Source organism: Alligator mississippiensis, chromosome 2, assembly GCF_030867095.1.
Source record: "Alligator mississippiensis isolate rAllMis1 chromosome 2, rAllMis1, whole genome shotgun sequence".
Classification (NCBI taxonomy): domain Eukaryota; kingdom Metazoa; phylum Chordata; order Crocodylia; family Alligatoridae; genus Alligator; species Alligator mississippiensis.
The window spans coordinates 237,759,075-237,783,640 of NC_081825.1; the positions used below are offsets into that span (position 1 = coordinate 237,759,075).

The 24,566-nt window shown below is 41.4% G+C and overlaps 1 protein-coding gene across 2 annotated transcripts in view; it reads left to right on the forward strand.

Annotated features, from left to right (window-relative positions):
* The window catches only part of TMEM87A (transmembrane protein 87A), a 35,064-nt gene extending 21,400 nt beyond the window's left edge, over nt 1-13,664 (forward strand). The window contains exons 12-20 of one of the 2 annotated variants that reach the window (XM_059722951.1): nt 393-464; nt 2,733-2,841; nt 4,722-4,780; nt 5,079-5,182; nt 5,615-5,688; nt 6,501-6,562; nt 7,859-7,914; nt 10,415-10,445; nt 12,813-13,664. In XM_059722951.1, coding sequence (XP_059578934.1) covers nt 393-464; nt 2,733-2,841; nt 4,722-4,780; nt 5,079-5,182; nt 5,615-5,688; nt 6,501-6,562; nt 7,859-7,914; nt 10,415-10,445; nt 12,813-12,854 — 609 coding nt within the window. In that variant the 3' untranslated portion in view covers nt 12,855-13,664. Of the gene's footprint in view, nt 1-392; nt 465-1,121; nt 1,191-2,732; nt 2,842-4,721; nt 4,781-5,078; nt 5,183-5,614; nt 5,689-6,500; nt 6,563-7,858; nt 7,915-10,414; nt 10,446-12,812 lie in introns of both variants that reach the window. The other variant, XM_019496568.2, reaches the window with a different exon arrangement.
* The last annotated feature ends 10,902 nt before the right edge of the window (nt 13,665-24,566 follow it).

Consider the following 24,566-nt stretch of genomic DNA (forward strand, 5'->3'; position numbering starts at 1 on the left):
AGAAATAATTGCATTAAATAATATGTGTTTTTAGTAACTAAAATATGCAAAAGCAGACATTTTTCCTGAATTGACAAAAAACATACACACACTGAAAACACTGACAAATGGAAGAAACACTGACAAATGGAAGTTGATGCTCCTTGCAAATGTTTGGAAGTGCACTTTTTAATAGCCTAACTAGCACTTGTCTTTTTGAGATTTTATTAGACTCACCTTTTTGAGGCTGCTGACTTCACAGGGGCAGCACCAGTATGGTAGTGGCACTGCTGCTTTTTTCATTCTGAAACTTGCTGGTTGGCAGAAGTATGTTCCAGTTTTGGTTTTGCTCTCCATTTGAACTGTTTGGATGGTATATTTTGACATTAGTCTCTTATTTGGTACCTTTTCAGTTTTTCTATGGTACTACAGCTCCAATAGCAAATGTGGCGCTCTCTGTAATTGATGCCTGTATAATGTTGTGGATATCCTTTCAGAAATTGCATGGTATAACTAGTTTCTCTAGGAAACATTCAGTGGCTGGTATGTATGGTAGTACAAGTCATCTTCTTTGCCAGATTATCTCTTGAATTAATTCATACACATGAGAGAAGACTGATTTCTTATTGTCTGGTGGTGGGTCCCATTTAATTTTGGTTTAGTTTAGTGCTAACAGTAGAAATTTGATCTTTGACGCCAGTGTTACAGAAGACCCACTAGCTAGATGTATGCCATACTGTCTACCTGCTCTCTGTAAGGGGTGTTCCTGCATGGGTGCACTATCACAGCAGTCAGGTTGTTGCTGCCACCTCTTCATTGACTTAGATTTACCTTACTTTGGAACACTGCCACTTGCCCTGACAGTCTTTGATAGGAGAGAGCTTTACCTGTCATGACTGATAGTGGCAGAGTGGCATTGTCAGCTTATACCCTGATACAAAATTCTCTGTGCATTGGGTTGAACACTAATTGAAGCCCTCTGCTTCAGCAGGAAAGCAGAGAGGAATGTATGCTTTTGCAGTTTTATATTTGTGTCCTCTGATTAAAAAAACAAACAAATACACTGGGACTGCTTTCTTGATTCTTCTGTGCCTTGCTTCACATTCATCTTGTTCTCACTGCCTGTTTCTCTTTATCTCTAGGCACAGAATGATCTTGCCTCCTTGGCCTTTATTCCCCTGGCTTTCCTAGATACTGCCCTCTGCTGGTGGATATCCTTCATTAGTCGATTTGGTGGAGTGTTTTTCTTTGGAGCTTGGGTTTTCAAGGGGTCTGTCTGCACAAACTTTTTGCCAGGTTCAGTGACTTACTGTCTGTTGAGAAATTTACCTTGGGTTCCACTATCTGAGAGTTCAGGTAAGGTCTACTTTTACAGCTTGTGCAGAAAAAATGATGTTGGAAACAGAGATCTATTTCAGCAACTCTTTATCCGTACTCCTTTGAATGCTTAGACTGTGTATGATGTCCTGATTGTTGATGAGTTCAGTTACTCTAATATTATATTGATGCAGCAGTGATAAGAGCAGCTTTCAGAAAATGGGCTGCCTTAGTTTTACTATCACATTTGAGACTGGAAAAAAACCAACCTTATTATAGCAACACTAGAGCCAAATTTCCTTCTCAACTTTGACAGGCCTCAAAATAGTTTGAAAACAAAATGGGACTGAGTAGACCTTTTAAACTTTCATGAATGGTGTCTGTATAAACCCTTTTCCCAGCCTTCTCTTTCATGGTTTGCACCTTATAGGGTCTGTCATGCTCTGGCTCTTAGGAGTCCAGGTTTTACCTTGGTTTGGTGTATACCAATGACAGCCAACCTTTTGGCCCTGTGGGCTGAATGAGTGCCGCAGGTTTGGTCCATGACTCAAATTGTACGCTGTCTGCTACTAGATCTAGCTGCATGCCTTTCATTTCCTTGATCCAGCCTTGGGCCAGCTGCCACCCCTATCCAGTTGCATGCTGCCAGCCTACTAGATCGAGCCCTGTGCCAGCACGATCTAGCATGCAGGGCCATGTTATCTAGCCCAAACAAGGCTTACCATGGGTCTGGAAATCTAGCAGCAAGGGAGCATCAGGTAATGCTACCACGACTCCTCCACCACCAAATTTCTGGACCCTTGGAGAGTATCTTAGGCCAGATAATACGGCTCTGTGGATCAGGGGTTGAGCACCCTTCATGTATACTCTTGAAAGAGCTGAGCAATCAGTAAGTCAGGATAAATCAAACAGCATGCAGGTTTTGTCTCAATTTCCTCCCTTGTACAATAGCTACTCTTTGTGTAAAGATGTGTGGAATCATTATGGAATTAAAAGAGCAGGCAGACTGGTGAAGATACAGGTTATGTTAGAATCTGCTCTTGAATTTAATTTTTTTCCACATCTCAAAATTCATATAAAAATCATGTGGAGGTATGAGCTGCTGTTTGTCATATGCGTATTTCTGAAATGTGCATCTGGATGTCCTGTCAGTGTATTGGTCAGAGTAGTCTGCTATGGTAGCTGGGAGGCTTTAAAAAAAAAAAAACAGAAGTGAAGGAAACAGTCTGTTTATCCCAAACCACTGCAGAACTGTTACCTCTGAACTGCCTTCTACCAGTGTATGGGAAAGCTGGGTCACCTTAGAATCCTATACTAAAGTTGTGTGGGGGCACTCTGCCTTGCATGCCATTGTTGTTGAGAAGTGCATAACAGCCACATCCTACTGATTTGCCATAAGTTTGATTTTTGAGATTGCTTTCTTTGACTTGCCAAACATATTCATCAGCCTCACTCAAACAATGAAGCTGCTGAAACTACGGAGGAATGTTGTGAAACTTTCTCTTTATCGGCACTTCACCAACACTCTTATCTTGGCAGTAACAGGTGAGCTTCTGATTTTATTTTCAGTAAATAGCATGCTCTTTCTGTATTATAGGACTGGTTTGATTTCCTAAAGCTAGCCTGTGCCTCAATATATTGGCCTGTCTTTTATATGTAATGCCATTTCTGTGGTTGTTATTCTTTAATATTCAAACTTGGCTTGAGTTTCTGTGTGGCTTTTCTTGCTTCCTGAGGCACTAACTCCAGATCAGTCTGGATACAAGTAAGATTAATAGTTCTGTGCCGGTTCTTGTTATGGCCCTTTCCCCACTCCCAAACGCTTCCTTATGCTTTGTTGGCAGCTGCATCCCAGGCTGATGTCTGCTCCCAAGATGAGTAATAGCTTGTTCCAAAACTGCTGTACGAGTGGGTGCTGATTTGCTAGGGGAGTTTAAGATGTAGTATGCTTCCACAATCCTGACACAGTCTTTGCTTCCATACTTTCTTCCTCAGTCAAGCTAAGAGCAGATCCCTGAAAAAGATATTAAACAAACAAAATTCTTCTGTTCAGTTTGGAAAACTGAACAGGCTGTCTGGGATTGGAAAACTGGAACTGAAACTTTGTGTCCACTTCCAGTAAATAAAATAAACATTTGAATATGAAAGATAAACCTGTTAATGCTATTAGGTCCTCAGTCTCTCTCACCTTAACCAGGCAGTGAGCATATTCACTTTTAATGCTCCTTGCTTAAGGAACGAGCTGTTTCAAAGGTGTTTTATAAAGTGTTTTACTTGCATTAGATAGCTTTGGTTGAAGTTCTTGGCAACATCTGACTAAACTACTGCAAACTCAACTAATAAGAAAAATAACCATTCTTTGAACCTTACTATGGGGTGAGCCCATTTAGTTCCAGCATTAAAACTTCAATGTGTGTCAGGCTAATAAGTTCTAAATTCCAGGAATAGTGGGGTGGGCGATATTGTTACTTAAAAATCATTTCTACTTGTCGTCTGGTCATAGAGTTCTGGTGTTTGAGTGCCAAGATCCTAGTCTGTCTTTAGATAATAGAAAGAAACATGAGACTGGAAAATGGAGGTATGAGGTTTTACCAAGTCCTTTTGACTTGAAGTATATTTTATGTTTGTGAAGGACGGCTGACCTATAATGATGTAGGCTTCAGGTTTGAAATACCTCGCCTTCCTGTAATAAAGCCAATTTCTGACTGGGTCAACTCAAATTGTAATTTTGTGAGGATACTCTATGGAGGTCTGTGAGAGACAACCTTTTAAAAACAAGGTCTTAATGGTACTGTAGAAACATTAGTTTCTTTGATTTCTCTATATGCTTCATTGAGGCTTCCAACCTGGTCATGTAGTGCATGGGGTCCTAACTGGTTGTTGGCATGGATGCCTGAGGTCACTTCTTCACTGGGCAGGAAGTGTAGTTTGTAAAGAGCTGTGGTTTTCATGACCAGGAAAAGCAGTAAATAAAACTTAAACTCTTTGTTCTCTCTAGAAGCATAAAAATAGATGTGACCCACTAAAAAGCTTCTCCAGTGGGGGAGGAGACAGGGAGTAGGGGAGTCCTTTCTTATAATGTCTCAGACATTATAAGTGAGAGTATGCTTTGGGGAAAACAAGAACATTTTGACTTCAGCTCTTAATTTCAGTGATTACATTTAGCTGATGGGAGATGATTGGCATAGAACTGCATTGGCTCTTTGTGAATGGAAGACAAAGATATACAAAAAGAAAATACATAGTAAACTGTGGATGTTTAAGAGCTTTTTGCTTATGAAACCCTGAGGAAGTGATTGCTTGGTGCTCAGTATTCTAGTGATAGGTATACAGATACTCAAGATAGACAATTTGAGATATAAGGCTTTTGTGTATTTGAGTGGAATAGCAACGTTCTTTGACCAAGTGTTCTTTCTTACCTTCAGCTTCCATTGTATTTATCATCTGGACCACCATGAAGTTCAGGCTAGTGGATTGTCAGTCGGTGAGTTTACCTGTCATTAAGTGGGTTTCCATGATTATAACTTCATTTATAAGTTTGTACTTTTAGGTAAGAGGGGGTGGTGACTGAAAAGGACTCTTTCTATTGAGTCTTCTGTAGGTAGAGGAGTGCACCTCAAAGTGTTAATACATCAATATTTACACTGTTAGGGGAAGCCATTTAGTACAGAAATGCAACCTCATTCTTTGTATGGTGTTTGCCCATCTGTGGAAAGAGGACTTGTATGCAGTTTGTTCCTGGTCTTTTTTTTTTTAACCTGTGGCACTCCTCTGCTTGACAGGACTGGCGGGAGCTGTGGGTGGATGATGCCATCTGGCGGTTATTATTCTCAATGATACTTTTTGTCATCATGATTCTGTGGAGGCCATCTGCCAACAACCAAAGGTTTACTCTCTCTTACCTCTTTCTTACTTTTTTTTTTTTTAGTACCATTTGAGCAATGTCTGTTTATCCAAAGAGCATTTCTAGAATTTTTGGTGTATAACCAGTTGCTGTATCTATCTCCAGGGTTCCTGAGCAATATGTGTAGGGATTGGTGGAAAAATATGCTTAATGTCATTCCTTCCTGATCTCAGAAGTGGAAGCTGCAGTTGAAGAGGATGCATGGATTCTCCCTCATGGCATAACCATTTAAAAAGAGAAATTAATACTGAGCTTACCTTATAGTTGAGCATTAATCTAATTTATAATCACTGCATTGTGAAGAGCAGTCAAGTGATACAAATTGTTGAGATGAGAAATCTCTTAAAAATAATGTAATAGTATTTGAACTTTCTGAGTATCATTCTTATGATGTCTCTTTCTTTTCCTCTAAAGGTTTGCTTTCTCACCATTGTCTGAGGAAGATGATGATGATGAACAGAAAGAGCCAATGCTAAAGGAAAGCTTTGGTAGGGACAGAATCCCAATGTTTCTGTTTTTTGAGATAAATCTAACTGCTGATTTGGCAGCCCTGGGGAGTGAAGTCTTCTGTTTTTTGTAAAACCAGGAGCAGGTACAGCAGTGTAAACTTCCATGCTGTCACTGCTATACTTTTTCGTAGCTTTAGAGGAAAACAACTAGTAGGTATTCAGTTCAGTCTCTTACATATCTTCCAACCATGGACTTCTCAGATGAACCTGGCTAGTGAGAGTGTTAATGTAATGGTTGTTTTGTCTTGTGTAATCCTTTTCCAGAAACTGGACTGAAACCAACAATTTACTTCATGTAGGCCATCCTCCCTTAGATGGTGGGGTCTTTCTGTTGCTACTGCTAGACAGATTAAGGTTGAGTTTTCTTTTCTTTTTTTTGTAAATGTGAATTAGATGTTAGATGTCATTCCTTGAGCCCTTCAGTTCTAATCATTTCACTTATCAGAAAGATCTAAGGAAGAGAAGAGGGAAACTGACACTACAGGAACAAGGAAATTATGTACAATGTAAACTGAACAAGCAGACCATCTTTCTCTTGCACAGAGGTGTTTATCCATTGAACTTATTTGCTTATCCTACACATACATTATTTTTCCCCCTCTGTGTCCCTACAAAATTACCGGTATTCTTTGGGACTTGAAAAGGGGCTCTCCACTTTAAATAAATAGCATGCCTTTCTCTCCCAAGTCATTCTTTGGCTTAAGGTGGCTATTCCTACAGCATAAATCCATCTATACTCTATATGCTGGCCTAGTTTAATCACCCAATTTTATTTTTTCTTTCCTTTGCAGAAGGGATGAAAATGAGAAGTACAAAACAAGAGCCAAATGGGAATGTGAAAGCAAACAAAGCTGTGAGTATGCCATTTCTACCTTGGTAAAGATTTCACAGTAAAGACAAATCCAGCTCTTTTAGGTGGCTGCCACTTGTGTAGGATCTCTTTGAGAGTAGAAGAAAGGCAGAAGGAGAACAGAAATTCCATGGACTTGCCAAGATGGTGGGTTGGGTCAACGTAGCAAGTGTGGTGCTTGTGAAAAGAGTGTAAGCATGCAATTAGTTTTCCGGTAAGTCAGACCTTGTCATGTGCTTTGAGAATTTGTGTATTCCTCGCATCTGATGCAGTAGGTTCTTGCCTGTGAAATTTCATGCTGCTCTGAATCTCACTGTCTCCAAGGTGCTACCCTGCCTACCTTCTGCTTAATATAGTCTGTGACTAACCTCTTGGGTTCTGAGATTTGCATAAAAATGGACCGTACAGAGGCTGAATTGAATTTTGAAGGAATTTATGGTATTTGGCTTATGCCTCCGAATCCTGTATGCTTCGTCAGCCACTTTGGTGTATCTACAGCCACTGGAAGTGCTTTTATATCTTTTGTAGGTCCAGCTAAAGTATTTGCATTTTTCACTAGATAAGTTGAGTTTTCTACAAAACTTTTAATTTGGGAAATGGATTCCAAAACTGCTTCTGAGAGAACTGTACTTTTGTTAAAAAATACTTACATTGTTTAGAATCTGTTATGCCATCAGAAATCTCTTTGCCAATATCACAGACTTTGATGTTCTTAAGTCGGTAGCAAGGGCATACTTACATCAAGTAAAGGTGACAAAGGCCACTACTACTAGAAATGGTCAGTACTCAGACACTGAAAGAAATATGTGGTATTAATTAAAATGTCATGTGTTTATAAAACATGAAAATCAATAATCCTGCCAATACCATAAACGTTTTAATATGTCTACAAAAATTAACAAGATTACATTTAAGATGGGGTATACATCATGCCATATTTATTTGTTGACATTTTGTATTATGTAAATTTATTGGAGGAACTTGAGAGTAGGCTTGACTGATTAGACATTGGTTTAAAATGGTTCCAAATTACCAGGTTTAGAAATCTGCTTTGAACTTAATGGTGATAATTAGCCTTGGATCTGGATTCCTTAATCCAGAATTATTAATCAGAGTTTTTGTCGGATAATCCACTATAGTTCTATTGTGTTTTAAGTAGCTTGGAACAAAAAAGGCTGTGCATTTCCAAATATCTTTAGAGAACTCTTTGGGTTTCTTTCTTTCTTTCTTAATGTTTGCATTTATTCATTAGCTTGTCTGTTTTTTTATTCGTTTCCTTGTCTGTTTCTGTGCTTCCAGCAAGAAGATGATCTGAAGTGGGTAGAAGAAAATGTTCCTTCTTCAGTGACTGATGTGTAAGTATCTTACTGTAGCAAGTAAGCCAATACTTGGAACAGTGTTGGAAATGCATTTTCAAATGCCGTATCTAGCAATTGCTGAACTCACTCTGGAGCCTCTGTATTTACTGGTATGTATGTCTAAGCTGTAGTGAGCACTGTTACTCTCAAGTACAGATTTGCTTAGTTTTTCTCTCAAAACCTGCTGCTTATGAAAGCATATGCTATGCATCTCTGATTTATTCAGTCCATAAGGTGCAAATCTGCCCTGCCTTCTTTTTTGGCAAAACCATACTCCTAATAGTATTCATCCTGGAGTGCTCATCCAGCTAGCTAGCAGTATGCTAAGTAGAAGGCATCTTCTAGAGTGCTCTGGCTGACCTTTGCAGAAACTGGATCCAGTAACATGGAAATAAAGGCGATAAACTACGAGTATATATAAATTGGCCACTAGCTTCTGGTGGTTGTGCGTTAATAGGGAGTGAATGTGTAAGGGTCAGAACCTACAAGCACAGGAAACTGCTGGATGGCATTGGAGGACTAGCTAAATACAACCTCAGGTACATGTGCTTTAGCTGCCTCTGTAATGCAAAGTGGACAAGTAGGAGTGTAGTTCAAAGCATACAATGTGCTTTATCCCATATCCCAAGATGGGCCCATAAACTTGCATGCATGAGCATGTTGATAAGAGCTTTGTGAAGATGAGAAGGGGGTATTGAGATGTGTGCATGGCTACACCAAGCAAGCCAACCGTGCAGACATACCCAAAGAGTACACTTGTAGTTTTATGCATAATACTCAAGTCACTATTTAACAGGCTGTATACTCGGTTAAACTGCAGGTCCCCTGGTAGTATTTTGTTCCTCCTCTTTCCTTTGGTGAAGAAATCCTTAAATTTGTCCTTTGAAATATAGACTGGGAACATCTTAAATATTCACTGTAGCTGGCAAAGGTCAATGTATAATAATCTGACTGGGGAAAAGTCCTTTTTTCTGGAGGTGACCGCAGGTGCCAGTCCTGTTTTTCAGCAGTACCAGAAATTAGTACTTCTTTTAAGATAATCAGGTCTCTGTTCTGAGACAGTATGTTGGTGACATGTTTAGCCTTAAGGGTTTACTTTTCTTTTGCTTTTGAAGCTTTTACATGTAGGTAAATTCCTAGCCCTTACTCCTGACAGGTATAGGATAGTTGATAGGTTTTATCCTATAGATGAACAAGTTGTTGTAACACATTGAATATAAGCACTAATATTTTTATGATAGAAACTGTTTCTATTGTGAACTCCTCGTACCATATATCATTACTAAGAATAATAGGATGAAGTCATTTTTCATCATCTTTGTTCTCAATCCTATAATATCTAATGACTTGTTGGCAGTTTAGTGAAGTTAAAATAAACCTGCTTCTCTTTTGTATGATGCACTACAGGTATACACAAGTGTTTTGCTAGATGCGAATTGGTGAATAACTTTTTAAGCTTTGTAACTGTCAGAATATCTGGGCCTTTTGTTCAGTAGCTGTTTGTTGGCAATATGGAAGCCATATGTGAAGAAATGGTATCCATCCTGCTTATATGTTGTTTGTTACAATTGAAAACACGTCAGTGATGGAACATAAATTTATCTGTGCTAAAACAGCAATAGTCTATAATTTCTACTGGAGTACAAATCCTGATAGTGAAGGAGGCTCAGAGCCTAGATTTAAATACTAATCTACTTTGCACAAATTCAAGTCAGTGTATGCATGTCAGGAAACAAACAGAAGTTTTAGTATACTGCACTGAGGAGAGAAAAAAAAAAAGACACACTTTTCTCATTTTCGTGGGGTTTGTGTTAATACTTCTTTTTAAAGGTAGGGTTCCCCCCTGCCCAGCACACTGAGACTATTTGTACTAGGGTATTCTTTTGGCAAAACTACTTTGGTCTGGGTAGAGAAAATTGATGGTCTTGACTTGGAATTTGCTGGTATACAGAAACCCCTCATGTTGAGACAGGCATGTTGATAGATCAGCACTGTACGAGTAAAACTTATTTGGGTGGTGTGGCATGGTTCTACTATATTAAGACAATGCCAAGCTTTGCCAGTATATTTACATCCATACTAAGAGCTTTTTGCCAGTGTAACATACCAATATTCCTATCCCAATAAATCCCCTTTGTATGTATGGATATAAATACTTTTTCTTTTACCTGGATGCCACCTTCCAGAAACTCTCATGGCTGGTTTGTAGTGGTAATGGGTACTTGAGAGCTGGAAAATGAAATCAGAAAATAAAAACTGACTTGAATATTTGATGCTGCTTTGTGGGCCCTGCTTTTTCATGCTCTTTTCATTTCTCTCTGTGATTGTCTCCTAGTTCCCTAATTTCACAAAAAACTCTGTCCTCTTCTCCATTCCATTCCTTCTCCCTCCCCCCCCCCAAAAGCTAGGGATACTAAAAGTTAAATCCATCCTTCTTATTTACAGCAATTAAGTGTCCCATATTTTTGTAATAATCTTTTTTTTCTTTTTACTGCAGTGCTCTTCCAGCTCTTCTGGATTCAGATGAGGTCAGTAAACATGCCTCTAGCACCAATTAAAGTCTTATGACATGCCAAAGGAGTCATGAGTTAACTACTAAGGAGGTCAACTTGGCCTGTTTGAAATGAGCTCTGTTCTTGTCAACACAGCAGGAACAAATTGCATAAGAAGCAAGACAAATTTGCCTTAAATAAGAGCACTGCAAATCTGTGCTCAGTCAAGAGAGTTTCAAGGGTGGTACTATCTAAGCAGCAGACTGTCACATGAGACCTTAATTGTTCTTCTTGCAGTAATGCTGTGTGGATTTATATAAATTGGAAAACAAAACTGCATTTTCCCCATTCCCTTTCACATTTGAATTGTTGTTTGGATTTTGTAGAAGTACAGCCAGATTTCCTGTTCTGTAAATAAATGCCATTCCACAAACTAGGTTGTTTCTAAGGCCAGATACAGACATTACACTTTTACCGGTATAAGTGATCGGAAACCAGTCTATACCCGTAACAGAACAGAAGTTCAGCACACGTGGACTGGTTTAAAAATGGTGGAACCTGGTCTTAGATTTGCACTTTCCCTCCACACCACCCAAAGGGTGAATGTGTGTTTTTTTTGCTACCAATATACACTGCTTATAGCAAACTGTATAACTTAGATTGATTCTGCCTCAGGCTTTTTGAAGGTCTGTACCTAGCTTAGAAAGTTATTTCTTTTTTTTGTTAACATTTGCCACTTGCATTCTGCTTTTAGGAAAACTAAAGGATTTATATATGAAAAGTGTGCCTCTTTCAAATATAAAATCAGTCTCCACTATGGATAAATGTCACAGGAACAGCTCTTCTGTTGATATAGTAGACAGCATGATTTATCACTGCTTATATCTGGAATCTCTCTGGCAAAAACGATTCTAGTGTAACTTAGATTAGTGTATAATTACTCCTAACTTTCTGAAGTGTAACTTTGCACTGGAAAGGAGCTACTTATACCAGTGTAGATCTGTTTGTTGTATATCTTCTCCATGTTCACAATATATTTATGTGTCTGCAACCTTAATGGGAGAAGATGGATTAGTAGAACATTCAGAGTATTTGAGCAGCTTTTGTAGAAACTTTTCAGGTTGTTGTTGTTTTTTTGTTTTCTGTTTTTTATATATTTAATCATAAGGGTTCCAAACTTTAAGGCTTAATTAAAGGTATCCTTTTAAGTCTTTTTGGGGAAGAACTAAGAACCCTGACTGTCTCCTGGTTAGAAACAACAGTGTCAGTGTTTGAGTGTGTTTCTCTGTAACTAGGATGAAGTCTTCTATATAACATTCAATTTCAGTTCAATTCAATTTATTAAGGATTTTGGCTGAAAGCCATGCTCCCGAAAACAACATAACAGACATACAACCATAATATAAATTTAAGTAAAAATAACAGAAATGCAAATATAATAATAAAATAGGGCCAACCATTATAAAAGCACTAGCAAATTACTTGTGAAGAATGACGAGGTTGGGGGGAGGGGGCAGGAATGGAGCCCTGTGTTGCCCCCCCACCCCTTCGTCTGGGCACATTCCCTCACTCTTCCCCTCCTCCCCCCCGCCACCTCTAAGGAGCGGGGGAGCCCACCCCATTGCTTCCACCTCCCAGGGAGCAGGGCCATGGGGTGCTGGCCTTGCCCCACCGACTCTGTCTCTGCTGTCATGGTGGTGCTTCGCTGCTGCCTCCTGTCTGGAATGCTCTTGGAGCACTCTGATTTGGTTGGTTGTTTCAGACAACCAATCAGTGCGAATAGAGCATTACGGACAGACAGACTAAGGCTTTTATAATATTAGAATTATTCCAACTCCTAGAATTAACATAATCAAGTACAAATATGGTGATAAATCAGATCATGAATCTATAAAAATGTTGTGCATAGGTCCACAATGAACACAGTAAAAAGCAAATATAGTGAGAAAGTTTATCTGTCATATCCAGTGTAAAGGCTATTTAGCTCTGATCGATTCAGCCTTGTATGGATCTGTTTGCTGGAGGAGAGCCATATTCCCTTTTTTCTCTGTTTGAGAAGTATGTCAGTTTCTGCAAGAACGGGAATTATATGACTCTTTTTTCCTATGTGACATTTAAAAAAGTACAGAATGTGGATTATGAAAGTGAGAATAGTCTGACCTAAACTCAGAGACCAGGAGTTGGCATGTTTACATAAAAGGGTAATTTTGGTAGATGTGCACTAGCATCTATTCATATCTTACCATGATCAGAGTGTTCTTTTTTTCAAAGTTAAATCACTGTTCTACAATGTATGGTTGTATCTATAAACACGTGAAGTATGGGTTCTCACTATGGGGACGTGAATGCACAGAAAAAAAAAATGCAAGCTTCAGTATAATCCTTTTTTTTTTTGTCTTACAGGAAAGAATGATTACACACTTTGAAAGGTCCAAAATGGAGTGAGGAAGCACCCGCTTCTTGCTGTCAGGAGAGGGGGAGCTTCTGTTTCCGTTAGGCTGCCCAGTGAATCAGGGGCATCCTGCTGATCTGTTTCTTGATCTTAACCTTTGGAGTTAGTTGCTGTACTGCAGTGAAGGGTGTCTTGTACAGCTTGCTGTGGAAGAGGTGCACAAGGACATTGTTAAACCTTTGGAAACTTTGAAATTAAAATGTTGATGCAAGTTTGGATTTTTAAGCAATTTAAATGTGTATTATTCCAGCACCTTCTGTAACTTTTCAGATATTTAATCTGTCACTCAAATTCCTAACACCTGCCTGAGGGACTGTGAATTCAATGTTGCAATTAACTTTCACAGGTCAACTGCCTGTGCCTATTTCGGGGGGGGGGGGGAGGGTAAAAGACAAAGAAGATTTATTGAAGAAACAGTCTTCCTGTTTTCTGGCAAGTGAATGGGTGATTGTTGGAGACCACATACTGGCTGACTTGCAGGGAGAAGTTTTAGAGAAAGAAGCTCCTGTTGTTGAAGGAAGTCCAGTAAGATACCAAAAAGGGAATATTTGGAAAAGTTACAGTGATATTGATGATGGAGTTAAAAACAAACAACAAAACAAGTGCAATTTTATTCACAACACTGTGTAGGAAAGATTTTCTATTTTAAATGTCATTTACCTAGAAGCAACAGTTGCATAACTTTAGCATTTGTGGTTGTGGCACATCTCATTGCCGGCAATGTGGTGAATGCCTGAAAAATTGATTACCCTTCCCTTCAGTGTTGCGTGGCCTAATAAAAACTTCCTGCAGCACTTTACAAATGTGTGTCTGACTGTTAAAGTTAAGCAGAAGTTAAACAGATGTTTCTGACAGACTCTCCTCCCTGTGCAAGTGACGTATCTTTTTTTTAAGAGATCTGTACCCATTTATGAGAAGAAGATGGCACCACCTTCCAGAGGCTGCAAGTTTTTTGTTTATCTATGCTGGCAGACACTGTGCTGACTTTGATGTGAATACCTGGTGCTGAGATTTTTGCTCTTGGTGTCTGTCTAAAAAATTTTAAAACCATCTGTTCATGTAAGTGGTTTGATTGATGGGCTTTTCTGTGCAGTCAGTCCCTGGACCAACAGGTACTCTTTGTTTAATCAATGTATTTGTCCAAGTTGCAGATTACTGTTCTGTACAAAAGGTTCTTGCCTTTCTCCCCCGCCCCACCTAAAGTGGAAAATACCTGAAGTGTCTTTTTGTTTTTGTTTTTATTTTATAGTCTGGCCACAAAACTTCCACTTGGTGATAATGTATCTGTGTCACTGAGACTGTAAAGACTGAAGGCTAATTATAGTTTGTAATTAGACTGGAGGAAACACAGCTTGGCCCATAAATGCATGGGGTGTATTGCAGTCCTGTACAGATAACTGAGCTAGCTCTGAATGAGCCCATATGTGTACACTATACTCTGCTGACATGATGTTCTATGACTTTTTGAGGCTAATTAGCCGTGTTGAGAATCAAGATAAATCATGACTAGCTAGGGTATCCCTGCATGACAGAGTTTTATACTGTGTAAACTTACTTATTAGATCCTTTTGTTCAAAGGCATGAGTTATATGATCACTGGCTAGTTAAGCAATTGGTCCTTGCTTAATTTACCCCATGGCCAGGTTTCTTAAAAGATTAGGGGCCTGTTTGGACAACTGAGGTGGACTTTATTAGTACTAATTAGGGGTGCACCGATAGAGATTTTTGGGGGCCAATACCGGTAGCCGATATTTAAGGAGGCATATCAGCTGATACTGATCCGATACAGCTGCCTCCAGGCAGTAAGTCCAGTGGGATGGAAGGGGAAGGGGGAGAGAAGGGGCGTGGGGGGGCAAATCAATGCCCTCTGTGGTGAGGGAGGGGGCAAGGGCTGGCACTACTGAACCGGGGTGGCAGGGCGGTGTGGGATGGAGTTGTAGCTCGTGGAAGGGGCAGTTCCCACCACTGCTTGCACCCCGGGAGGGTGGTGTTGGTGGGGTGTGTGGGATCTGCATGGCGGGGCAGCTGCTGGGGGGGAGCCGGTGCTGTGCAGCTCTTCTAGTTGGGGGCTGGGCTTGGAGCAGGCTGCAGCCACCCCTAATTTTGCTGCAGCTCTGCTCCCAGCCCTGTGCCACTGCCTGCTGCAGCCATGACTTTTCCTGGCGCTTGGATGGAGGTGTGGCATTGAACTGGGGCTGCACCGGGCGCTGGGTGGTGGTGCGGGGCTGGGAGTGGAGCTGCTATTAAATTTGGGGTGGCTGCAGCCTCCAACCAGCACCGCTAGAGCCCACTCCTAGCCCAGCCCCCAGTGAGAAGAGCCACAGAGCGCCACAGCCCGCCCTGTGCCACGCAGATCCAGGGGCACACCCTCCCCCCACCTCCCGCCCTCCCGGGGTGCAAGCAGTGGCAGGAGCTGCCCTCACCTCATGAGCTGTGCCTCTGTTCCACGCTCCCCCTGCCCCGGCTGAGCAGCGCCTGCCCCTGCCCCCTCCCTCTGCAGGGGGCATTGATCTGCCCCCTCCATGCCTTTTCCCTCCCCCCTCTCCCCTTCCAACTTACCAGCTGGTGGCAGCTCTCCACACTGCTGGCTCTGCTCCATGCTGTGCTGCACGTAGCACGGGCATTTATCAGCCATATTATCGGTCCCATCGGGCTGATTTCCAATATAGACAATTTTCTTCATATTGGTACCAATCCAACATTGGACCGATGTATCAGTGCACCTTTAGTACTAATATTTAACACATTAATGGAAATGAAGAAAGTATAAGAAAGGGTAAGGCATAAATTTCCTTACCAAGATTTTTTTTTTCTTTCTACTTTCCCTCGAATCACAGAGCACAATGGCGTCAGATCCATCTATTTACAAAGTATGTTCCCAAGTGCATGTCTAGCTTTTATCAAGAATGTTATCAAGATAGAAAATAGGGGAAACACCTGTGTTTTGGTGTCTCTGAAAACCAGGCCAAACTAGTTTTTTGTGGTATTTGAAAGGTATCAATTGGAAGAGGTTTAACATTGAGAAATCCAGCAAGGGGAGCCTCCTTTTACTATTCACTGGGACTTTGTAGATGAGAGAAACACTGGTCCATAAATTAGCTTCCTCCTCTATATAACATACTTATTTCACACTGACAAATTAAAAAAAATCATTAGCACTAGATTCTTTTTTGCTTGCCTCTGAAGATTCTGGGAAGTTTAGTTAATGTGTTAATGTACATGCAGTTACATGCCAGGATCTCTTAAGTAGAAATATGATTTTACTTGCCAGCAGCTTGCTTGATTCAGAAATTGATGAGCTACAAACAGGAAACACTCATCCTTTTTATAACAACTTTTGTAGAGTAAAACTGCTCTCTAGTCTTACTGACTGCATGACGCTTCTATTGATTTTATTTGAGCACCTATTGATTTTAGAGGTGAACAGAACAAAAACATCACTTGACATGGGAAATGCATCAAGGGAAGGATTTTGTATGTACTTCTAATCAAAGGGAGCTAAAGGACAGGAAGATCTCTTTGGTCATTTTCCTTCTGCTGACTAGGTCTGCCCTGAGAGAACCAAACAGGATATGGTCTTTACTTTTTTTTGGAAGATTTTCCTTGAGCTTGTAGCCTCTCTTTTGAATTCCTTTTCTTTAACACCCAGTAATTATGACACTCATATCTTATTCCTTTCTAACAGTCATCCTCTTTCCATTAGTTAGAATGGAAGTCACTTGCCACTTAAGTTCATAGGGTTGCTGATCAAGATAGTGCAATTGAACTTTTGAACCAAAGTGGAAGACTGGCTCGAAACAACTTCCAAAACTGGCTGGGTTTATAACAGCTATAGGATTTTAATAAACTTAGCAGAGAGAGCATATGGTCAGCCAAGCATGATGGTGGGTAAGATTTATACTGTCTCTTACCTTTTTCTTTAATAGATTTATTCAATATTAAAGTTTGCTTTTCATTCAGTGGACAGCTGCTACACCTTGTTCCTCACATGCACAATAGACCCCTCTTTCTTGCTCCCTTAACTTGTCTTTGTTTGTGTGTGGATGGGGTTTTCTTGCATGTTTGTGGGGAAGAAACAATTTACTATCATGAATTGCCTGTTGCAAAATAGCACAATGATGCCCCTGGCTCATCTGCAGCCTTATTATGGGAAACTTTTTACTTGAGAATAGTCATTGTGCTGCAGGCCACTTTGCATTATAAGTACTGCAATATTAATTGCATGAATTTGAAGGAGTGTCTTGAGACCTTGTTTAACTGTTAATTAGCTTGAATTGCATTGAACATCTAACTGGAAAGCAGAATTTACTAGAAAACAAATGATGCTTATTCTTTTAAAACTAAAGCACCTCTATTTTTAAACAAAAGCCAAATTTAAAACAATCATTAAATGAAAGGCAGTAGTGGGAGGGCGAGTGGGGAGAAGAGAGCACATCAATACACTCAAATACATTAATTTTCTTCCAATATTATTTGAGTGCAGAAGGGTTTAATAATTAGAACACAGTGTAGACATGTAGACTTGGTGTGCTAGTTATTTAAATTATACATGCCTTTTTACCTGTTTTGTAAAATGGCAATAATGCTTTAAACACAGTAACATTTATTAAACAGGTCTTACAGTAACTATAAAGAATGATGAGATAGTCTTTGTTCACTTTGGTGTTGAGCTTTGGCGTGGGAAAGGGAGGGCAGTGTCTGGTGCAACTGGTGTTTGTGACCTTACAGCAATGCTATAATGATCTTGCCAAATGCATGATACATGGGAAACTTTCACTGAATGGGCAGGAACACAATATGAGTTATAGTGTAAAATCAACGTGTCAGAGGACAACGAGTGGACCAAGTTGACGGAAGCTTGTTCTAGAAGTACAGAAATGTAGTTCTAGTAATGAGTATGGGATCATGTAACACTGGAAGAAACATCACAGGCTTGATGGAAAGAGAATGTCAGAATCATGTATAAATGCTGAAGAGAGTATGTTCTCCAGTGCGACTAGGCACGATTGTTTTATTAATACCCTAGATACGTAAATAGCTTGAGAGTGCACCCATAAGGATCCAGGTGAAGCAGTGGAATTGTATGTTGCATCTTTCACTACAGTTGCCCTACTTTTCTGTGGAAGAGGCAGATTCCTCACAGGTAATTTGCACATCGGTAAATTGTAGCATGGCAACAGTTGTATGGGGATAAAATGATTATTATTACTAAAATGTAATCATCTTTCCATTAAACCTGATGCCATATTCGTGTCTCACTGCAAACTATTAGCAGGAAATGGCACAAGATGTTAGATGAGACAGATCACAGGAATGAGCAAGTATTGCAATTTCCTTTGATAACTTGTGATTTTAGCACCTGGTCGCTTGGATCATGATTATACAGATATTTAATATATCTAACTCCAGTGGCTAATGTTACATAGTGGTGCATGTCCCTTTCTGTCTCCTTCTCTTGGATGGGGGCCTCTAAATGTCTTTGGAGGAGGGAAAGTAATCAGTGGCTTGAGGTCTTTAGACAGCGTCTACACTGGAAAGTCATGTGCGTTATGATCTGAAAGAACATGACACGGCTATGTTGGTGTGTGCACAGCTGTTTGCTCATGTTGATTCCATCTGTCCTCTATGCAGTTGTGTTGGCGAAAGCCATTGTTCCAAAACCACCTTCTGATGCAATGTGCTCTGTATCATTGCTTCCTGCATTGTGGAATGCTGCTGCAAGACCCAGGGAATTACGGGGGCCCTAGAAATGAATACCAAGTGAAGGGACTACATTTTGGTGCAGATTGGAGATGAACAGGTGCTACAAAACTTTTGGAAGAGAGAAGCCACATATATCTGGAGCTACAGTCCCTCCAGAATTAACTGCTGCTTTGAAAATGGAAAAATGGGTGGTGATTATGCCCTGGAAACTTGTAACCTCAGACTGCTCCTGGTCACTAAGACTATCAGTTTGAAGCAGGGGTCTGAAGCAATGGACTTGCTGGGCTGGGCTGGGATTACAAGTGGAATATATAGGCCAATTCTATCTTCAACTTTCTGACACAACCTCTGTGTACATGAACAGAATGGGGAACTGTTCCATGGTTATGCAAGCATTGGTGGATCACCAGGGACATTTCACTAACACTGCTATTGGCTGGTGGGGGGAAAGAGGATGACTCATCTTCAGGAGCATAGGGCTCTTTCAAAAGCGGTACATTCATATTCATGGTGGTGAAATTCCAATAGGGCATTTGGGGACCTACCCTAGTATTTGCTGTCTTGGCTTATGAAGCTATACACTGGATACCTGGACAAGAGCAAGAACAGGTGAATCTAGACAGGTGCTAAATGACTGTTTTGTCAACTGGTGATGACTTTGGATCAGGCTGGATCTCAGCAATTCGCAAATATTGCACAATATATTTGCAGCAAAGAAAACCTTTCTAGCAGGGTGGCAGGTGAAAATGGACAAACTGCTGGGATTTAGATTTTCTTTTTTTGTTTTGTTTTTGACATAAGGGTAGTTACTAAGTCCTAGGGCAGAGATGTTTGGCTGAGAGAGTCCTTAAGAGATCATGTGTGTGCAATGTTTCAAAACGTGCTGGTTTTATTTTTCTTTTAGAGTATATGGAATTATTATTATAAATGGTATATAAGCTATTTTATACATTGAAGGAACAATGGCTAATGTTTTGGTATGTACTTTTAATGATTGTATTTTTATATCCTAAATACTTACGTCATTAATTGCAAACAAAGTTAGAATAATCTGTGTTTTAAAATATGGAAAAGCATGCTGAAAGCATTTTGTTAGTTTGCAAAAATATGACAGATTTTTAGGTTTGAAACAATTTGCAGTGTTATGGAATGTGCAAGCGCCTTGCAAAGCCTGTAATAACCAATGGATTTTCATAGTTTCCTGTGTTTTTTCCCCCAGGTGTGGAGCAGAATGGATGAGAATACTGGCTATTTAGGGCTGTGAGAAGCTTTGGGTGCTGATTCAATTTGGAGGAGATTCGGCCCAATTAGGTGGCCGAATCTCCAAATCCGAATTGAATCAGGGGACCAACTAAAAGGTCTGAATCGATTTTGAAGCTCTCTGAATCGATTCGGAAAAGATTTGGACAGCTTTGGAGATTTGGGCAGTCCCTGGTGGCTGAACCTGGACTACATGCTGGTAAGTAGGAGGTGGGGGAGGAGGGACTGGAGGAGAAGGGAAGGGACCATGGGGGGGACCCCTGCCAGGCTCCATCCCCTGCCTGCTCCCCCAGCTCCCCCAAGTGCCCCCTGACCCCCACCCAGTCTCCCAGCCCCCCCCCCCCCATGGCTGCCCTGCCTGCCCCATCTCCTGGCCCTTAAAAAAAACAAACAAACAAAAAAACCCCACACTCACTGGTTGCTGCAGTGGCCTCAGGGCTTCTGGGGGCTCATGGCAGAGTCCTCCATGCAGATGGGGCAGTGGGGATTCCCCCACCCAACCTGGCAGCACCTGGTGAGTTGGAGTTTTTTTTAAAGGAGCTGGGCTGGGCAGGGCAGCCATGGGGGTTGGGGGGGGCTGGAGCTGGGAGAGTGGGCGGGTCCGGGGGGCTCATGGTAGAGCCCTCACATGGCATGGGGCAGCGGGGATCACCCTCCCTCCTGGCAGCAGCCAGTAAGTCAAGACTTTTTTTCCCCAAAGAGCCAGCAGCTGGGGCGGGCAGGGCAGCCATTGAGAGTGGGCGGGGGATGGGGCCTGTGTGATTCAGAGACTCTGCTGATTCAGCAGGAGCCGAATCTCCAAATCAGATTTGGCCGAATCGCTTTGGGACAGTGATTCGAATCACCAAATCGAATCACTGTCCCCCGAATCAGTCGAATCTGAAGCGAATACTAGCCACTTTGCACAGGCCTCCTAGCTATGACTCCCCTTCATTCGAGATGAAAGAGTAGGGGACACATAGCGCTATAAAGACAGAATTATCTGTGGAAGGCAAAGGAAGCTGTGGAGGAAGCTTTTGTTGTGAAACAAAATGCCCAACCTGGAATATTTTAGCTTGTGTAAGGAGAGACCTGGTTGCTGCCTACAAGTACACAATAGGTGTTCATCAGGATCTGGGAGAACATCTGTTAACCAGAGCGCCCCAAGGAAAAACAAGGACCAACGGTCATAAACTCCTACAAGAATGTTTTAGGCTGGACATAAGAAAAAATGTCTTTTACTGTTCGAGCCCCCAAGACCTGGAATAGATTCCCTCCAGATGTGGCATAGGCACCTACTCTGGACTTATTCAAGAAATGCTTGGATGCTTGTCTTGCTGGGGTCCTTTGACCCTAGCTGACTTCCTGCCCCTGGGGCAAGGGGCTGGACTTGATGATCTTCGAGGTCCCTTCCAGCCCTAACGTCTATGAAACCTATGAAAGCTACAGGATCTCTGCTGCACACTGACTTGTCCTTCTGTTTCTAGAGCATATTGTCTTGCACTCCTTGGTCCTTCCAATCTTTGCTCTCATTATCTGCAGCTTCTGCAAAGTGGAGAAGCTTGGAGGATATGTTCTCCCTTGTGCATTGCTTTTGTTCCCTGTTCTCTCCTGATCCTTTCACTGATGGTGGAGGTTGCATCTTTCTGTGATCCACTACCACTATATATATTCATTGGTGTACTGTTTTCTGCCTCAGGCTGCATCCCGGAGAGTGCAGACATGTGGTATGTGGTGCCACAGACCTGTCTGTGGTGCCATGCATTCAGATGTACCCTGTGCTGCTATCTTGCAGTGGGGGGGGGCAGGAAGGGAGGAGGCAGGTTGACCTTGGGAGATCCTGGGGTCAAAAAAAAACTTACGGTGAAAAAATGCAAGGTGGTACACTTGGTGGCAGTGCACACAGGGCCAAAACTGGAGCCTGGCTGGCCAGAGCCATCTTCCAGCTGCTGGCCAGACTTCCTGCCATGACTGCAGTTTTGGGAGACCCCAGGTAAGGCTGCTGGGGCCAGCACAGTTGCTGGCCCTAGTCTCCCCTATCCCATCTGGGGTCACCTGCCACATGCCAGATTGCATGTGGCATGGGTGTTCCCCAGGGACCAGTAATGGTACAAGGTGTGCTGCTGCTACTTTTTCCCTGGGGAAACAAACATTTGTGTTCATCTGGACGTGCCTTCATAGTTTATATCAGTGGTCTCAACAATGCAGCATGGGAATGTTTCTTATCATAGTTGCAGAAGCAAAGCTACCAATCCCAGAAATTTCAGGAAAAGAATCACAAAATGTCTTTTAGAATGTCTTGTAGAGATTGTCCCCAAAGATAATGGGGACACCTATGTGTACAGCTCAACAAGATAAATCATAAGGAAAGAAGGATTGCCTGCATTGCTAAGCATCATTTCTGAGCCAAGAAAAATTAAACTCCTGAAACAGAAATATCACCTCTACCTTAGAATAGCAGGAGTGAGTCATTTGGAACTTGGGCATTGCTTTTAATGGGTTTGAAAAGCATGTCATAGTTAGTTTTCCAAGCACGATCTCCAATCAAATGGGCACTAACTACTTAGCAGGAGATATTTTATGTTCTTATGCAGCTTTCTTCAGATCACTTTTGCCTTTATTTGCAGTGAAGTAGCTTTCTGATATTTTACTGTTTTGTGGTATTTTCTACCTTGTGGCTCTAAAATTATTTACATGTAAATATTTATAAAATAAAATGGTCACTTTAAAAAAAAATATATATTCTTCTATAATCTGATCATATGCGGGAGACAAGGGTGGCAGGCAGAACCACCCTTAAGAAAAACGGTGGCATGGGTTAACTTGTATTTTGTCAGGGCCTGGTCCGCTCCTCCCCAGGGCTGGAGGTTGTGGGGATAGGCTGGGCTAAGCACTGTTCCTCCTGCCTGGGGCAGAGATTGGCCATGGTGGGGTGGGGTCAGAGCGCTGTTGTGAGCGTGGGATGCTCACACGCATGCGTGTGTGTGTGTGGTGCCCCTTGGCCGCGGTGCCCTGGGCAGTTGCCCACTCCTAAGGTTGGCTTTGGTGGCAAAGACATCATCTAGACACAAACACGAAATAAAAAAAAAAGCACAATTTAGTGGAGCTCCCTTTATGAGGCTGAAGTTGGTTCCCTGTTACTAGTTTCTTTTTCAAAGTGTCTCTTTCTACAATCAAAGGTTTTTAGCAATGAATGAGACACAGTACTGTAAAGAGTTACATACTTAATCAAATATGTGTATTTGCTAATAAAAATGGAATATTATTACATCACATATCAAGTACATTGCCTGAATGAGGAGCTGAGTTGGGCTGGGGCTATAGGGCAAAATCCACCTTGGGTCACCCCAAACACATCTCTACAAACAAGGGGCTCTCTCCTAAAGCAGTCTGGGCAGTGTGCTGTTCTACCTGAAACCTGGCTGTCAAGTGATGTGGTGCCACTTGACAGCCCGCGAGGCCTATGTGATATGTGTGTACATAGTGCTATGTGATGTGTATGGATATGGCATGTACAAACACCATTGAGGAACTGCCATTGAGGGATTGCCTGACCTGAAACTTGGTTTTTGAGTTGCATGGTGCCACCTAACAGTGACCAGGCCTGAGTACTATTTACTTTGCACTGAATAAGGAGCCAAACTGTGCTGGGGTTGTGATAAAATCTGTCTTGGTTCACCCCCAACCCACACATCTCTGTCCACTTATATACACTCAGATCCCAGAAGCAGTTCAGTCTGAATCACAATGGTTAGCATTAAAAGAAATGGAATTTATATATATTCAGACTGAACCGCTTCTGGGATCTGAGTATGTGGGAGGAGGAATATAATGACACACCCAGCATAGCAAAAAAGGGGTGAGGGGTATTCAGGACTCTTCAACATTTATGAGCATCCTCCAATGGTAGAGATGTGTTGTTTGGGGTGACCCAAAGTAAGTTTATCCTGATAATCTCAGCCCAACCTCAGCTTCTTATTCAGTGTAATGTACATAGTACGTTACAGCCCACAGACAAACATACTGTGTAATGTACATAGCATGCTTGCCTGTGGGCTGTAAGGCAACCATACTTCTTGAAAAATGAGCTTTGGGTTAGGCAGGAGCCTGCCCAGGCTGCTTCATGAGAGCCCTCTGATAGTAAAGATGTGTGGTTTGGGGTGTAAATTTTGCCCCAAACTGCCAGCCCAACCTCAGCTCCTTATTCAGTGCAATGTACATGGCACATAGGCCTGGGGACCTGCCATGTGGTACCATGCCATTCAACAACCAAGCTTTTGGTTGAGTAGCACCCTACCCAGGCTGCTTTAGGAGAATCCCCCAGTCACAGAGATATTTGGTTTGGGGTGACCCAAGGGGGAGATTGCCTTATAATCCCAGCCCTACTCAGTTCCTTATTTAGGACCGTGTACTTGATATGTGATATAATATTCCATTTTTATTAGCAAATATACATGTTTAATTAATTATGTGACTCCACCATGTGTAGGCTTGGCAGAATGCAATTTTTATTTTTTAATAAGTTTGACTGATACTGAATCTTATTTATTAAGCATATATTTTGATTTTTATTGTTTTAAATTAAATCAACATAAACAATTTAACTTAAAAAAATTAAAAAAAACAGACAATGAAAAGGCCAAGAAAACACCAAAACGTGTATTCTTTCTAACGAGAGTCTTTCTCTCCATGTATCAATCTCACCAGTAGGCTGCTTCATCTCTTTTTACACTTTCTCCTGGGTTCTCTGCAGCTGAGTTGTC